Consider the following 17,832-nt stretch of genomic DNA (forward strand, 5'->3'; position numbering starts at 1 on the left):
CTAGCTTAAATTGCACACTGACTAATCCAGATGTTGTATATTGCTCCAAAAAAGTGTGTTTTTTAGTAACAGAATATGAAAGCTGTATATATTAAGCTTGAATTTCACACGTGCGGATCTGTAAAATAGTGGCTTTGCCAAAAAAAGGGTGTTTTTGAAAACCCAGAAAATTATGGCTGTATTTCTATCTTAAATTGCACACTGACTAATCCTGCAAATGCACCAGATGTTGTATATTGCCAAAAAGGGTGATTTTTTTTTAAACCAGATTATTAGTGCAGTATTTTAAGCTTGGATTTGAATGTCATAAAAGCTCAGATGCAGTGCTGGTGCACTGAGCTTGCATAAAATGTCAGCCGTCGCCTACCTAACTAAAAGACACATAAAAGTAGTTATTTTTTTCTGTCACTGGGCTCAGGGCAGGGTAAAAAGATTGTGCACTGCACCCACACAACTAAATGTATGTAGATCGCTGAGTTAAGCCTCATGCACACAACCGTTGTTTAGGTCCACATCCGAGCCGCCGTTTTGGTGGCTCTGATGCGGACCCATTCACTTCAATGGGCCCGCAAAAGATGCGGATAGCACTCCGTGTGCTGTCCGCATCCGTGGCTCCGTTCCGCGGCCCTGCAAAAAAAATAGAACATGTCCTATTCTTGTCCGCGCTTTGCGGACAAGAATAGGCATTTATATTGCAGGCGCCCGTTCCTTTCCACAAATTTCGGAAGGCAACGCGGGCGGCTTCCGTTTTTGACTGCAAAAAATGGCACGGCAATGTGCATATGAGGCCTTAGTTTCGAGTTCTGATTGCAGATTCTTTCCTATTCTCTCATTGAAATCACCAGCAGCATCCTCTTCCTACACTAGTAACAGTAGAGTGACGTGCAGCGCTACATGTCTCAAGCTTATATTGCGGCTGGGTCACATGGTGCACTGGCCAATCACAGCCATGCCATTAGTAGGCATGGCTGTAATGGCTTCTAAGGTCAGACAGTTAAACGCTTGTTGTGATTGGCTGTTCTGCAGCCTTTCAAAAAGCACTAAGAAATCGCAGAACACCGAACCCGAACTTTTACTGAAATGTTCGGGTCCGGGGTTCAAAAATCCTAAAGTTCAGTACGAACCCGAACTTTACAGTTTGGGTTCCCTCAACCCTACTTCTAACATCCTAAAAAAATGACAGTTACAAAATGATGCCAACATAAAGCAGACATATGGGAAATGATGACTGATAACTATTTTATGAGGCATTACTATCTGGCTTAAAGTAGAGAAATTCAGATAACTGAATTTGGGATTTTTTAATAAATAAAAGAAAAATATATTGACTCAGATTTAGCACTGTCATGAAGTACAATGTGTTATGAGAAAACAGTCTCAGAATGGCTTGGATAAGTAAAAGTGTTCCAAAGTTATTACCACTTAAAGTGACACATGTCGGATTTGCAAAAAATGGCCTCGGCAGGAGGGTGAAAACTGGCCCTGGGTGGAAAGGGTTGAGGGAGCGGTGGAAAGGGACAGGGGACATTAATGAAAGCTGTTATTATAAGGTAATTACAGATCTTTTGATAATCATTGACAGACTAACTCAGGTATACATGTATAGCGCTAATAAACTACCAGTTACTCTTTACAAGAGTTAGATCAGTTTTTGAAGATGAAGCAATGAGCTCAATGAACAAAGGTCAATGAAAATGTATGTTTTATGTTTCAGTTATGAAGTCACCTTCCAAAAGAGCAAGTGCACATGTCCCTCCAAACAACAAGGATTAACCATATATAATCTCAAGGAATATTTGGCCAAGAGTGATGTAGAATTTGCACCAGACAGACGAGAGAAGGAATATAAACATTACAAAAAATTGTAAGTCATGCAGCAGGGCATTATGTTATAAGAAATTCAGGTTTTTGCCATAACACAAGCCTTATATTGTATTATATTTTATATAATGAGTTGTTGTTGTTGTTTTTTGTGTGAAATTTTAGTCAATATAATTCACCATTTGTAATAAATGCAGTAATAGTAAATGATCAGCACTCACTATCTTTCATTCACGCTGGAAGCACTTTTAATAATAAAAAAATATAATACTAAAACAATGCAGAGAAAAGAAAAAGTAAACTGATCTGGTAACTGGTAAGAACAATCTGCTCCGGTATGACAGCTGTCACCCCAGGAGTATGGTTAGGTCACTGCCGTATAGCCAGCTGCTCAGAGTTAGGCCTCATGCACACAACCGTTTTTTTTTAAGGTCCGCAAAAACGGGGTCCGTAGGTCCGTGATCCGTGTCCGGTTTTTCTTCAGTGGGTCTTCCTTGATTTTTGGAGGATCCACGGACATGAAGAAAAAATCGTTTTGGTGTCCGCCTGGCCGTGCGGAACCAAACGGATCCGTCCTGACTTACAATGCAAGTCAATGGGGACGGATCCGTTTGACGTTGACACAATATGGTGCAATTGCAAACGGATCCGTCCCCCATTGACTTTCAATGTAAAGTCAGGAGTCCCTATTATACCATCGGATCGGAGTTTTCTCCAATCCGATGGTATATTTTAACTTGAAGCGTCCCCATCACCATGGGAACGCCTCTATGTTAGAATATACTGTTGGATATGAGTTAGATCGTGAAACTCAGATCCGACAGTATATTCTAACACAGAGGCGTTCCCATGGTGATGGGGACGCTTTAAGTTAGAATATACTAAGAACTGTGTACATGACTGCCCCCTGCTGCCTGGGAGCACCCGATCTCTTACAGGGGGCTGTGATCAGCACAATTAACCCCTCAGGTGCCTCACCGGAGGGGGGTTAATTGTGCGTATCATAGTCCCCTGTAAGAGATCAGGGGCTGCCAGGCAGCAGGGGGCAGACCCCCCTCCCTCCCCAGTTTTAATTTCATTGGTGGCTAGTGCTGCCCCCCCGGCCCCCCCTCCCTCCCTCTTTTGTATTCATTTCACTGGTGGCCAGTGTGTGGCCTCCCCCCCCGGCCCCCTCTCCCTCCTTCTATTGTATTAGTTTCATTGGTGGCCAGTGTGCGGCCTTTCCCTCCCCGGCCCCCCACTTCCTCCCTCTATTGTATTAATTTCATTGGTGGCCAGTGTGCAGCCTCCCCTCTCACCCTCGATCATTGGTGGCAGCGGAGAGTTCCGATCGGAGTCCCAGTTTAATCGCTGGGGCTCCGATCGGTAACCATGGCAACCAGGACGCTACTGCAGTCCTGGTTGCCATGGTTACTTGGCAATATTAGAAGCATCATACTTACCTGCTGCGGTGTCTGTGACCGGCCGGGAGCTCCTCCTACTGGTAAGTGACAGGTCTGTGCGGCGCATTGCTTAATGATCTGTCACTTACCAGTAGGAGGAGCTCACGGCCGGTCACAGACAGCGCAGCAAGTAAGTATGATGCTTCTAATATTGCTAAGTAACCATGGCAACCAGGACTGCAGTAGCATCCTGGTTGCCATGGTTACCGATCGGAGCCCCAGCGATTAAACTAGGACTCCGATCGGAACTCTCCTCTGCCACCAATGATCGGGGGTGGGGAGGCCGCACACTGGCCACCAATGAAACTAATTCAATAGAGGGAGGGAGGGGGGACCGGGGGGGCCGCACACTAGCCACCAATGAAATTAATACACTAGAGGGAGGGAGGGGGGCCGGGGGGGGCCGAACACTGGCCACCAATGAAACTAATACAATAGAGGGAGGGAGGGAGGGGGGCCGCACACTGGCCACAAATGAAATTAATACAATAGAGGGAGGGAGGGGGGCCACACAGGCCACCAATGAAATTAAAACTGGGGAGGGAGGGGGTCTGCCCCCTGCTGCCTGGCAGCCCCTGATCTCTTATAGGGGGCTATGATATGCACAATTAACCCCTCAGGTGCGGCACCTGAGGGGTTAATTGTGCATATCATAGCCCCCTATAAGAGATCAGGGGCTGCCAGGCAGCAGGAGGCAGTCATGTACACAGTTCGTAGTATATTCTAACTAGAAGCGTCCCCATCACTATGGGAACGCCTCTGTGTTAGAATATACTGTCGGATCTGAGTTTTCACGAAGTGAAAACTCAGCTCTGAAAAAGCTTTTATGCAGATGCAGCTTCGGATCCGTCTGTATGAAAGTAACCTACGGCCATGGATCATGTACGTGGATGCCTATCTTGTGTGCATCCGTGTTCTTTCACGGACCCATTGACTTGAATGGGTCCGTGAACCGTTGTCCGTCAAAACAATTGGACAGGTCATATTTTTTTGACGGACAGGAAACACGGATCATGGCCGCGGATGAACAATGGTGCATTTTCCGAGTTTTCAACGGACCCATTGAAAGTCAATGGGTCCGCAGAAAATCACAGAACAACGGCCACGGATGCACACAACGGTCGTGTGCATGAGGCCTTAGGAGAATGGTACAAGGGGAAGAGGATGTTGTGGTTAGACTGGCAGAGATGGGAACTAAATTTGTCAGGAGGGGCTACCCTAGAAAGCTTATTCAACGACACACAGGGAGGGCCCTATCGCGATCTAGAGAATCCTTACTGGATAAAGAGGTAACGAAGGTGGATGATGTTAAACGTATTCCCTTTGTTACACGGTTCTCTCCGTTGAGTAATAGGATCAGTGGTATTTTGAAGAAACATTGGCCCATTTTGGGTAGTAATTTTAAGCATATTCCTGAGCTGGCCAATCCTCCGTTGATGTCTTACAGGCGCACGAGTAACATTAAGGATCAGTTGGTGCGAGCAGAAATCGGTATGAACAAGGTCTCATTTAGCACATATTGTGGCGCATCAAGGAAGGGTTGTTTCCCTTGTCATGGATGCGTGAATTGCCCTCTTATGTTGAGGGGTGCTACTTTCACGCATCCACGGACAGGAGATGAATATGTGATTAAACATTACTTGACTTGTGACTCCTCGTACGTGGTGTATTTATTATAATGCCCATGTCACCTTTTTTATGTGGGTGAGAGCACATGGGATGTCAAAACAAGATTAAATCAGCACAGGTACACTATTTGGAAAAAGAAAATGGATTTACCACCAGTGTCAAAACACTTTACGGAAGCAAAGCATACTGAGAGGTATTTACGTTTCAGGATTATTGACCAGGTTGTAATGCCACGCCGGGGTGGTCAATGATGCTGAAACAACGTGAACTCTACTGCATTTACCAGTTACAAACCTTAAAAGCTGATGGGTTAAATGTTGAGTTTAGGGTGGTATGATCATGGACGTGTGGGGTCCTTGCCCTATATCTGATTCTGTATGTTGAGATTAGTGCTCTTTATTTACTGTTTCTCTTTTTGTTTCAGGATTAGAGTTGAGCGAACACCTGGATGTTCGGGTTCGAGAAGTTCGGCCGAACTTCCCGAAAATGTTTGCGTTCGGGATCTGAACTTCGCCCCGAACTTCGCCCCGAACCCGAACCCCATTGAAGTCAATGGGGACCTGAACTTTTCGGCACTAAAAAGGCTGTAAAACAGCCCAGGAAAGGGCTAGAGGGCTACAAAAGGAAAATGAATAAAAATAAAATATATAAAAATTAACCAATATCAATTGGAGAGAGGTACCATAGCAAAGAATCAGGCTTCATGTCACCCACCACTGGAACAGGCCACTGATATTTTTAGGCCCCGGCACCCAGAGAGAGGAGAGAGGTCCCATAGCAGAGAATCAGGCTTCATGTCATAGCAGAGAATCAGGCTTCATGTCACCCACCACTGGAACAGGCCATTGTCAGATATTTAGGCCCCGGCACCCAGACAGAGGAGAGAGGTCCCATAGCAGAGAATCAGGCTTCATGTCATAGCAGAGAATCAGGCTTCACGTCACCCACCACTGGAACAGGCCATTGTCAGATATTCAGGCCCCGGCACCCAGACAGAGGAGAGGTTCATTTAACTTTGGGTTGCCCCGCAATATAATGGTAAAATAAAAATAAAAAAAAGGATTAAATGAGGAAGTGCCCTGGAGTACAATAATATATGGTTAAGGGGAGGTAGTTATAAATGTCTAATCTGCACAAGGGATGGACAGGTCCTGTGGGATCCATGCCTGGTTCATTTTTTTGAACGTCAGCTTGTCCACATTGGCTGTAGACAGGCTGCTGTGTTCGTCTGTAACGACGCCCCCTGCCGTGCTGAATACACGTTCAGACAAAACGCTGGCCGCCGGGCAGGCCAGCACCTCCAAGGCATAAAAGGCTAGCTCTGGCCACGTGGACAATTTGGAGACCCAGAAGTTGAATGGGGCCTAACCATCAGTCAGTACGTGGAGGAGTGTGCACACGTACTGTTCCACTATGTTAGTGAAATGTTGCCTCCTGCTAACATGTTCCGTATCAGGTGATGGTGCAGTTAGCTGTGGCGTGTTGACAAAACTTTTCCACATCTCTGCCATGCTAACCCTGCCCTCAGAGGAGCTGGCCATGACACAGCTGCGTTGGCGACCTCTTGCTCCTCCTCTGCTTCGCCTTGGGCTTCCACTTGTTCCCCTGTGACATTTGGGAATGCTCTCAGTAGCGGGTCTACCAACGTGCGCTTGTACTTGCGCATCTTCCTATCGCGCTCCAGTGCAGGAAGTAAGGTGGGCACATTGTCTTTGTACCGGGGATCCAGCAGGGTGGCAACCCAGTAGTCCGCACACATTAAAATGTGGGCAACTCTGCTGTCATTGCGCAGGGACTGCAGCATGTAGTCGCTCATGTGTGCCAGGCTGCCCAGAGGTAAGGACAAGCTGTCCTCTGTGGGAGGCATATCGTCATCGTCCTGCTTTTCCCCCCAGCCACGCACCATTGATTGGCCCGAGCTGCGTTGGGTGACACCCCACTGTGAACATGATTCATCCTCATCCTCCTCCACCTCCTCCTTATCCTCGTCCTCCTCGTCCTCCAGTAGTGGGCCCTGGCTGGCCACATTTGTACCTGGCCATTGCTGTTGCAAAAAATCTCCCTCTGAGTCACTTCGAAGAGACTGGCCTGAAAGTGCTAAAAATGACCCCTCTTCCTCCTCCTCCTCCTCCTGGGCCACCTCCTCTTCCATCATCGCCCTAAGTGTTTTCTCAGGGAGACATAGAAGTGGTATTATAACGCTGATAATGGCGTCATCGCCACCGGCCATGTTGGTGGAGTACTCAAAACAGCGCAACAGGGCACACAGGTCTCGCATGCAGGCCCAGTCATTGGTGGTGAAGTGGTGCTGTTCCGCAGTGCACACTGACCCGTGCGTGCTGCAGTTGAAACTCCACTATGGCCTGCTGCTGCTCGCACAGTCTGTCCAGCATGTGCAAGGTGGAGTTCCACCTGGTGGGCACGTCGCATATGAGGTGGTGAGCGGGAAGGCCGAAGTTACGCTGTAGCGCAGACAGGCGAGCAGCGGCAGGATGTGAACGCCGGAAGCGCGCACAGACGGACCGCACTTTATGCAGCAGCTCTGACATGTCGGGGTAGTTGTGAATTAACTTCTGCACCACCAAAATCAGCACATGCGCCAGGCAAGGGATGTGCGTCAAACCGGCTAGTCCCAGAGCTGCAACGAGATTTCGCCCATTATCGCACACCACCAGGCCGGGCTTGAGGCTCACCGGCAGCAACCACTCGTCGGTCTATTGTTCAATACCCCGCCACAACTCCTGTGCGGTGTGGGGCCTGTCCCCCAAACATTTGAGTTTCAGAATGACCTGCTGACGTTTACCCCGGGCTGTGCTGAAGTTGGTGGTGAAGGTGTGTGGCTGACTGGATGAGCAGGTGGAAGAAGAGGAGGAGGAAGCCGAGTAGGAGGCAAAGAATGTTGCCCTGCGATCCTTGGCGGCGGAAGGATGTGCGCCAAACAGCTTTCCGCCTGGGGCCCAGCAGCCACTACATTTACCCAGTGTGCAGTTAGGGAGATATAGCGTCCCTGGCTGTGCTTACTGGTCCACGTATCTGTGGTTAGGTGGACCCTGCCACAGATGGCGTTGCGCAGTGCACACTTGATTTTATCGGATACTTGGTTGTGCAGGGAAGGCACGGCTCTCTTGGAGAAGTAGTGGCGGCTGGGAACAACATACTGTGGGACAGCAAGCGACATGAGCTGTTTGAAGCTGTCTGTGTCCACCAGCCTGAATGACAGCATTTCATAGGCCAGTAATTTAGAAATGCTGGCATTCAGGGCCAGGGATCGAAGGTGGCTAGGTGGGAATTTACACTTTCTCTCAAATGTTTGTGAGATGGAGAGCTGAACGCTGCCGTGTGACATGGTGGAGATGCTTGGTCACGGAGGTGGTGGTGTTGGTGGTACATCCTCTGTTTGCTGGGTGGCAGGTGCCAACGTTCCTCCAGAGGCGGAGGAAGAGGCAGAGGCGGCAGCAGCTGAAGAGGTAGCAGGGGGAGCCTGAGTGAGTTCCTTGTTTTTAAGGTGTTTACTCCACTGCAGTTCATGTTTTGCATGCAGGTGCCTGTTTATGCAGGTTGTGCTAAGGTTCAGAACGTTAATGCCTCGCTTCAGGCTCTGATGGCACAGCGTACAAACCACTCGGGTCTTGTCATCAGCACATTGTTTGAAGAACTGCCACGCCAGGGAACTCCTTGAAGCTGCCTTTGGGGTGCTCAGTCCCAGATGGCGGCGGCCAGTAGCAGGGGGGGTCTCTTGGCGGCGGGTGTTCAGCTTTTGCCCACTGCTCCCTCTTTTTCTACGCTGCTGGCTCGGTCTCACCACTGCCTCTTCCACTGAACTCTGAAAGTCAGTGGCACAACCTTCATTCCATGTGGGGTCTAGGACCTCATCGTCCCCTGCATCGTCTTCCACCCAGTCTTGATCCCTGACCTCCTGTTCAGTCTGCACACTGCAGAAAGACGCAGCAGTTGGCACCTGTGTTTCATCATCAGAGACGTGCTGAGGTGGTATTCCCATGTCCTCATCATCAGGAAACATAAGTGGTTGTGCGTCAGTGCATTCTATGTCTTCCACCGCTGGGGAAGGGCTAGGTGGATGCCCTTGGGAAACCCTGCCAGCAGAGTCTTCAAACAGCTATTGAGGTTAACTTGACATATAAAAAACTTATCTCTCGCAGCACCGAAGCTGAAAAACCTAACCTTGAGCGGCACATAAGATGAAAGAATTAACCTTGTGTCTCACCAAAGGTGAAAGACTTAACCTTGTGCAGCTTAAAAGCTGCAAATCCTCAACTTGAGCAGCACTAAAGCTGTAAAACCTATCTTAACATACAGCAACATAGGTGTATGACTTAGTGTGATTGCAGCACCCATAGGAATCAATGTGGATCTGAACCCAAAGTGTCTGTGGGAGGGTCCTTTAAGTCCCAGCATCCCTTGCAAACAAGATTGTAAAAATCCTAAGACTAACTTTATATGCTCAGTCTAGCAGAGGACGCTGGGAATTGTTGTGTTGCAACAGCTGGACTTCTACTATTTGTGCACCCCTGCCGTATGACTTAAAATTATTACAAGCCTTTATTGAGTAGTCTCAGGTGTGTGACAAAGAAAAGAGAGAGACTATTAGGATCAGAGTGGCTGTGTCTAACTGCATTAGAAAGGCATGCAACACTGGGCCACTAGCTGCAATTTTATGAGGAAGATAAAATAATTTTTAGAGGCCCACATAATGTTTACAGCGGGATCTGTGTCAGCTTGGTTCTCAAGGCTTTTCTTTTCCAATGGCCTGTGTGGAATGTTTGTCAGTTACCCAGAACAATAGGCCATGCTGAGCAAGGTGTGAAACTTTTCTTAGCAGACTTGCCAGGTGGGGGCTGCTGTCTGAGCCCAACACACAAACTGCAGGGTAGCAAACTTTGACCCGTTGCCATTCCTGGAGGCAAGGAGGCCCAGGCTTGGTTGGGGTCTCTCCTAGAAGTTATGACCCCACTCTGCAATCCCTGAAAGTCTGGAGTCGGTACCCCTAATGGAATCTTAGGAAAGGTCCACCAAATGTGTGACTTTGGGAAGGGCACTTAGGAAAAAAGCTGCCACTGGGGAAAATGATTCTGTGTCACCTAATATGCCCTACAGCCATGTTGGGAGGGTGACTCTGGCTTGGTTAGGGTCTCCTCTAGAAGCCATGACCCCTCTCTGCTACCCCTGAAAGTCTGGGGTCAGTAGCCCCAATGGGGGCCACTCGGCGGGACTTCCAAAAAGGGCTCTTCAGGGAGATTTTCTAATCGGGAATGTCACCCACCTAGTCCGTGGCCACCTTTAATTTTTTTTTTAAACATTGTCGTCTATAGGAAATGAGGCTAAACTCTCACTCCAATATCCAAAGGTAAAGCTAGAGATATCAGCTCAATATTCTAACCCAAAGTAGACCTCCCCTAGACCTCTGCCTGCTGGGAGATTTATAGAATTTGTACCTTTGAGTGGGGAGATATGAGTTCTTAAGTAGGGCCTAGTTTATTTGCTTTTCTCATTATTGTCAATGGGAAAATTGCTTCAGTTCTGATCCAAATATCTCACAGCACAAAGGCTACCCAGTAAAACCCTTTACACAGCTTGAAGGTCCAACTTATGGAGATATGAATGCTCAAGCAAGGCCCGTCAGTCCATATCTTTAACAGGGAATTAGTGTTTGTACCATATATGGAACGGCTATCACCTTCCCACTTTTAGCTAAAAATACAGCAAGATATGTAATATTGCAGGTAAAAATAAAGATATCTGCTTAATATTTTCACACAATGCAGAACTAACCTAGGTGTCTGCCCAATTGTAGTTTCATAGCATTTGGGTTAAGAATATGTACTGGGTCAAATATGGGCTATTTTACATGGTCGTCTATGGGCTGCTTTTTCCATTGACATCAATGTAAAAATAGCCCCGGTTCTGATGTAAATGACTCATGGTCCAAATGGACTAGAGAAACAATATTTCTCCAGCATGAAGGTCCAGTCCAGCCTATCATACACCATACGTTTTAGATCTTTTGGACCATTGGCTGGGGAGATATGAATTCTCAAGCAAGGCCCGTCAGTCCATATCTTTAACAGGGAATTAGTGTCTGTACCATATACAGTATGGAACGGCTATCACCTTCCCACTTTTAGCTAAAAATACAGCAAGATTCTCACTGTAATATTACAGGTAAAAATAGAGATATCTGCTCAATATTTTCACACAATGCAGAACTAACCTAGGTGTCTGCACAATTGTAGTTTCATAGCATTTGTCCATATATGAACATAGTCAAACCCTTTATAAAGCTTGAAGGATATACCTAGCCCTCTAACACCTGCAAATTTCAGATCTTCCGGACTATCAGTTGGTGAGTTATAAGAGCTTAAGTGGGGCCTAGGTTTTATGATTTTCCTATAATTGTCAATAGGAAAATTGCTTCGGTTCTGATCCAAATATCTCACAACCCAAAGGCAACCCAGTCAAACCCCTTTCAAAGCTTGAAGGTTATACCTAGCCCTCTTACATTTTCAAGTTTCAGATCTTCTGGACAATCAGTTGGTGAGATATTAGTGCTTAAGTGGGGCCTGCTTTTTATGATTTTTCCATTATTGTCAATAGGAAAATTGCTCTAGTTCTGATCCAAATATCTCAGAAGCAAAATTCAGCCCGATCAAACCCTTTACAACAATTAAAGGTTATACTTAGTAATCTAAAACCTGCCAGTGACAGATCTTCTGGACTATTAGTTGGTGAGATATGAGTGCTTAAGTGGGGCCTAGTTTTTATGAATTTGGGAAAATTGCTTTGGTTCTGATCCAAATGTCTCACAACTCAAAGGGAACCTAGTCAAACCCTTTATAAAGCTTGAAGGATATACATAGCCCTCTAACACGTGCAAGTTTTGGATCTTCCGGACTATCAGTTGGTGAGTTATAAGAGCTTAAGTGGGGCCTAGTTTTTATGATTTTCCTATAATTGTCAATGGGAAAATTGCTTCGGTTTTGATCCAAATATCTCACAACCCAAAGGCAACCCAGTCAAACCCTTTACAAAGCTTGAAGGTTATACCTAGCCCTCTTACATTTGCAAGTTTGTGGGGCCTAGTTTTTATGAATTTGGGAAAATTGCTTCGGTTCTGATCCAAATGTCTCACAACTCAAAGGGAACCTAGTCAAACGCTTTATAAAGCTTGAAGGATATACCTAGCCCTGAATGACAGGTATACGTTTACGGACAGAATTAGACTTGGAAATGCACGATAGCGTGTGAAGTTATTGAGGATGACCCTATCCGCACCTTCAATCTAATATACCCTTTTATGGATAGATTTAAACTTGGCCTGATACAGCAGAAAACAATGATTTAGGGAATTGCTAATTTGGGAATTGTATTTCAACCCAGAAAAAAATATATCCTTTGCCAGACAGCAGACAGTATTACAATTGGCTAGCCACAGCTGAAACACCAGATTTAGGGTACTGCTATTTTGGCAATTGTATTTCACCCCTCAATAAAATAGCAAGCACAGCCAAGCCCCTGATGTAGGATATAGCAAAAAAAAAAACACTATTGATGGTTAAATGTACTTGGTGGCAGCTGGTGCTGGCACAATGGCCGCCGATCACCCCAGAAAAAAAGTGACAGAAAAACGCTCTGGGCAGCCTAAAAACAGTGAGCAATTAAATAGCAGAGGTTGAGTGATTCACAGCTGTAGATCGATCACTTCATTAAGTGTTTTGGAAGAGTAAATAACTGCCTAATCTGTCCCTAACAGCAGCAGCTGCATCCTCTCCCTACACTGATCAGAGGAGAGTGACGTGCGGCGCTACGTGACTCCAGCTTATATAGAGCCTGGGTCACATGCTGCACTGGCCAATCACAGCCATGCCAATAGTAGGCATGGCTGTGATGGCCTCTTGGGGCAAGTAGTATGACGCTTGTTGATTGGCTGCTTTGCAGCCTTTCAAAAAGCGTCAAGAAAGCGCCGAACACCGAACACGAACCCAGACTTTTACGAAAATGTTCGGGTCCGTGTCACGAACACCCCAAAATTCGGTTCGCTCATCCCTATTCAGGATATCTGGATGGAAACTATTGTCTTGAGTATGAGGACATTGCCCGATATGAATCCTCCATGTGAATATGACCCATAAAAAAGGCCCTTTAACCTGTTTTTCCGTTGTTCTTGTATCTCGATTAGAACGGTGTAAATTAGCAACATATGGTGTAAATTACCAGAATATTGGAGGATCCGACACTGATATATATTATTATCATTGTGTGGTATGGCATGGATATGTGAACTTGGTGGGGAGATGTGTATTGGTTGTTAGATGAGGGAGCTGGGGAGAGGGGATGTGGCCGCGTCCCTCTCCTCTGTTCCGCATTGGTGCTCACATCCTTGATTGGATTGTGTGCGCCTATGTGGAGATTTGTGACCCTGCACCACCCCCATATTCTATGGGACATCAATGCTGTAGTGACTGGGGACAGGGTTAATGAATGCCTCGGGTCCCTGACCGCTCTCAGTGCTGGTCCCGTAATAGAGATTTTTGGTCTCTTTCTATTTTCCCTGCCCCACATGATAATGGCTACCATGGTTATTGATGATAACAATGTCTGATCCCTCGGCTTGACATGCGCAGTGGTGTATACCACATAAACTGATATGTTTAGAACAGACGGGCAAGGTTGTAAGGGGCGCATGCGCGGGATGTGAGGTTGTTCTCGCGTTCCTACGATACATGTTGGCGCATATGCGCAGTATTTCATTTACGGCGCTTGCGCAGGACGTGAGGAAATCTTGCGTTCCTATGATAAGTGCCGGCGCATGCACAGTATCCAGCATGGGACACGGAGGTTATTATGAACATGTGAGGATTCATGACGTGGGTTGTCCTTTTTTTTATTAACATATGATTGAGCACAGATGCACTTTATATACGAATTATTGGCAATTATGCATTTGACACAGTACTAGATGGATATGAAAGATTATTTATTGTAAATCATGGTCACTTTGTAATAATGCTGTATTTTGTATACATGTAGCACATGTGAATTATGTTTTTAATCATGTTTATCACTGTATATTCACATTAATTTGTTGATGATTAATTATGTATCACTGATGAGATTCGCCTGTTTAAAATATGTTGTGAGCACTATAGTCACTAGCTTGACAAAGGATCCATTGAGAGAGCTGAAATGCTGCATTGCTGTTGGGTGTAATAAAATTCACCTTTCTTCACCACAAGACTCATCGATAATAAAACAATGGTGATAAGATTCAATGTAAACAATACACACACGTTCCAATAAAATCCGGACGCTGTACTGAAACGATATTATACTAAAACAAAGCAATGGTATACGCAGTATTGCTGAACTATTGTCCATATATGCAAATAACCACCATATGAGGTCCCACATGGAAAGAAATTGTCGGTGATGTTATAAATGATGATATATGCCCACTGTTGTAATGTTCGTCCAAATTGGATCAATTGGCATTGGTGGAAAATAATTGCAGAGTATCCAAAACTGATTTGATATCGTCTATTCCTGATTTTAAGAATATAAACACAAAAAAAATCATTTTTTTTAACCTCCACAAACTTTAAGTGTTACTCACTTTTAATAGGGTTTCTCTGGGTATCAGCACATGCTGTGTGGCGTCCCACATGTGTAGCAGCTACTACGAGCTTACCTCCGAGATCCCTTTGTTGTCTCGTGAGATTTCCCACTGTCGTGTGGCTCCGCTACTGGCTCCGAGATCCCGTTGTCTCATGAGATTTTTTGCTGCCGTGCTTCTACGCTACTGGCTGAAGAGTAAAGGAGGCTAAGAAGTGAAGGAAGCTAAGATTTTTCACATAGGTTTCCTTTTGTGCTGTAGTATATTAACTTTTGTAGTTTTCAAGATGATTGCCTATGCCGGCATAACATGGCCAATCCTCTGTTATATGTTTGGAATACTTGATAACAAACAGACGCGTTTCGAGCTATGTTGTATTGGCTCCTTCTTCAGTGGTATAATGTTACTGCCAAGAGTACCCCTTATTTATCCCATGACTCCGCCTTTAAGGTCTGAGGTAATCACCGGATTCGATTTCCATGGATAAAACTTTTAAATCACTTTAAATACATTCAGATATGAACAAAATCGATATACATCATTCGCTGACTATCCTTAATGATCCATATATCTATAAATAATCTAAAACCCAAAAAACGCATGTGCGTTTTATATGCGATTTCCATGCGGTTTTTGGCGAAAGCATCCCCTATCTATACATAATATTTGGACATAATTTCACAGTTGCGTATCATATATAGAGACCTTTTCATTATTGATCCATGCTGGAACCAAAACTGAGCATGTGAAAAGTAAAAAGATGGAACAGGGCGGGTTACCTCCACTAAGGACAGACCCCGCAGTTAAAAATTCCTCCAGGGTTCCGCATCAGTGGAAGGACACCGCCATAGAATGCTCACAAAAACCCGAAAAGCTCCATATCTGGATTGAGGCCTTCTGGTATCAACGTATTCAATTCAAAAATTCTCCTTGATTCCAACCTTGACATTTTCTTAATGTGATCTCCCCCCTCCAATGCTTTTCAACTTTATCTATCGCTGCAAATGTAAGTCCCCTGGAATCCTGGTTGTGATAATCCTTAAAATGGTTGGATAATGAATGCTTCATATTACCATTTTTGATATTGGTCATATGTTCCGAAATGCGTTTCTTGAGGTTTCTCTTAGTTCTACCCACATATTGTTTTGTACAAGGGCATACAATGACATAAATGACATCTGTAGAAGTGTGAAAAAAATCCCTAATTATATGTTTATGATGGTTGCTTGTAGAAATAATTTCAGTAGTTTTTCTAGGGAAAGAGGTAGCTATACAATTCCTACATGACCCACATTGGAAAACCCCTTTTAACTGTATCAAATTCTGTATAGATATTCCTACTTTTTTTACTTTCATTCTTTATAGTAAGTGCCACTTGTAACCCCAAATTTGGAGCCTTGGTGAAGGTTACATGAGGTGTCAATGGAATAAGTGTACCTATCACCTTATCATTTTGTAGATAGTGCCAATGTTTTTCTATAATATTTCTTATTTTTCTATATTGATTATTAAAAGGTATTACAATTCGCATATGATCCATGCTATCTGTTTGTGAAACTTCTATTTTCTGTTTAACGAAAAAACTTGTTCTTTCCAATTCTAACTTTATTCAAAGAAATTTCCACTAGCTTAGTAGAATATTGTTTCTCAATAAATTGATTTTGCATGATTACTGCCTCTTCTTCAAACTTAGTGTCCATAGTACAGTTTCTTTTAATTCTTCAAAATTGTCCAAAGGGTACATTTATTAACCACCTTGGTAGGTGGCAACTACTGAATAAAATAAAGCTATTTTAGAAATTGGTTTATGATATGTATTGCACATAATTTTATCATTTTGTACCACTATTTGTAGATCCAAATATTCAATGGACGTCTCACATAGGTTGGAAGTGAAATGCAAATTGACATCATTATCATTAATGTCCTCCAAAAACTGATTGAGGGTCTCTCAATCTTTTTTCCAAATGAATATGACATTGTCTTTATAACGTTGCCAGAGCACCAGGTCTGTCCCCAGCCTGGGAGCGATATGGTGGCACTCCCAGTGCCCCATGAACAAATTGGCATAGCTGGGGGCAAACCTGGTGCCCATGGCAGTACCTGTATTTGTTTGTAGAATTTTGATTCAAAATAAAAATAATTGTGATTTAATATACAGTGGGATGCGAAAGTTTGGGCAACCTTATTAATCGTTATGATTTTCCTGTATAAATCGTTGGTTGTTACGATAAAAAATGTCAGATAAATATATCATAAAGGAGACACACACAGTGATATTTGAGAAGTGAAATGAAGTTTATTGGATTTACAGAAAGTGTGCTATAATTGTTTAAACAAAATTAGGCAGGTGCATAAATTTGGGCACCACACAAAAGAAATGAAATCAATATTTAGTAGATCCTCCTTTTGCAGAAATTACAGCCTCGAAATGCTTCCTGTAGGTTCCAATGAGAGTCTGGATTCTGGTTGAAGGTATTTTGGACCATTCCTCTTTACAAAACATCTTTAGTTCATTCAGGTTTGATGGCTTCCGAGCATGGACAGCTCTCTTTAAGTCACACCACAGATTTTCAATTATATTCAGGTCTGGGGACTGAGATGGCCATTCCAGAATGTTGTACTTGTTCCTCTGCATAAATGCCTTAGTGGATTTTGAGCAGTGTTTAGGGTCGTTGTCTTGTTGAAAGATCCAGCCCCGGCGCAGCTTCAGCTTTGTCACTGATTCCTGGACATTGGTCTCCAGAATCTGCTGATACTGAGTGGAATCCATGCGTCCATCAACTTTGACAAGATTCCCAGTCCCTGCACTGCCCACACAGCCCCACAGCATGATGGAACCACCACCATATTTTACTGTAGGTAGCAGGTGTTTTTCTTGAAATGCTGTGTTCTTTTTCCTCCATGCATAACGCCCCTTGTTATGGCCAAATAACTCAATTTTAGTTTCATCAGTCCACAGCACCTTATTCCAAAATGAAGCTGGCTTGTCCAAATGTGCTTTAGCCCACCTCAAGCGGCACTTTTTGTGCTGTGGGCGGAGAAAAGGCTTCCTCTGCATCACTCTCGCATACAGCATCTCCTTGTGTAAAGTGCCGCGAATGGTTGAATGATGCTGGTCTGTGGGTTGACTCTGACTGTTCTCACCATTCGTCGCTTCTGTCTATCCAAGATTTTTCTTGGTCTGCCACTTCAAGCCTTAACTTGAACTGAGCCTGTGGTCTTCCATTTCCTCAATATGTTCCTAACTGTGGAAACAGACAGCTGAAATCTCTGAGACAGCTTTCTGTATCCTTCCCCTAAACCATGATG

The 17,832-nt window shown here is 44.7% G+C and overlaps 1 protein-coding gene across 3 annotated transcripts in view; it reads left to right on the top strand.

Moving 5' to 3' along the window:
• Window positions 1-17,832, top strand: part of B4GALNT2 (beta-1,4-N-acetyl-galactosaminyltransferase 2) — a 214,121-nt gene that overhangs the window by 105,234 nt on the left and 91,055 nt on the right. For all 3 annotated transcript variants that reach the window (XM_044296761.1, XM_044296762.1, XM_044296760.1), the window contains exon 2: window positions 1,715-1,864. In XM_044296761.1, coding sequence (XP_044152696.1) covers window positions 1,715-1,864 — 150 coding nt within the window. The remainder of the gene's footprint in view (window positions 1-1,714; window positions 1,865-17,832) is intronic.

Source organism: Bufo gargarizans, chromosome 6 (genome assembly GCF_014858855.1).
Source record: "Bufo gargarizans isolate SCDJY-AF-19 chromosome 6, ASM1485885v1, whole genome shotgun sequence".
NCBI classification, from domain to species: Eukaryota; Metazoa; Chordata; class Amphibia; order Anura; family Bufonidae; genus Bufo; species Bufo gargarizans.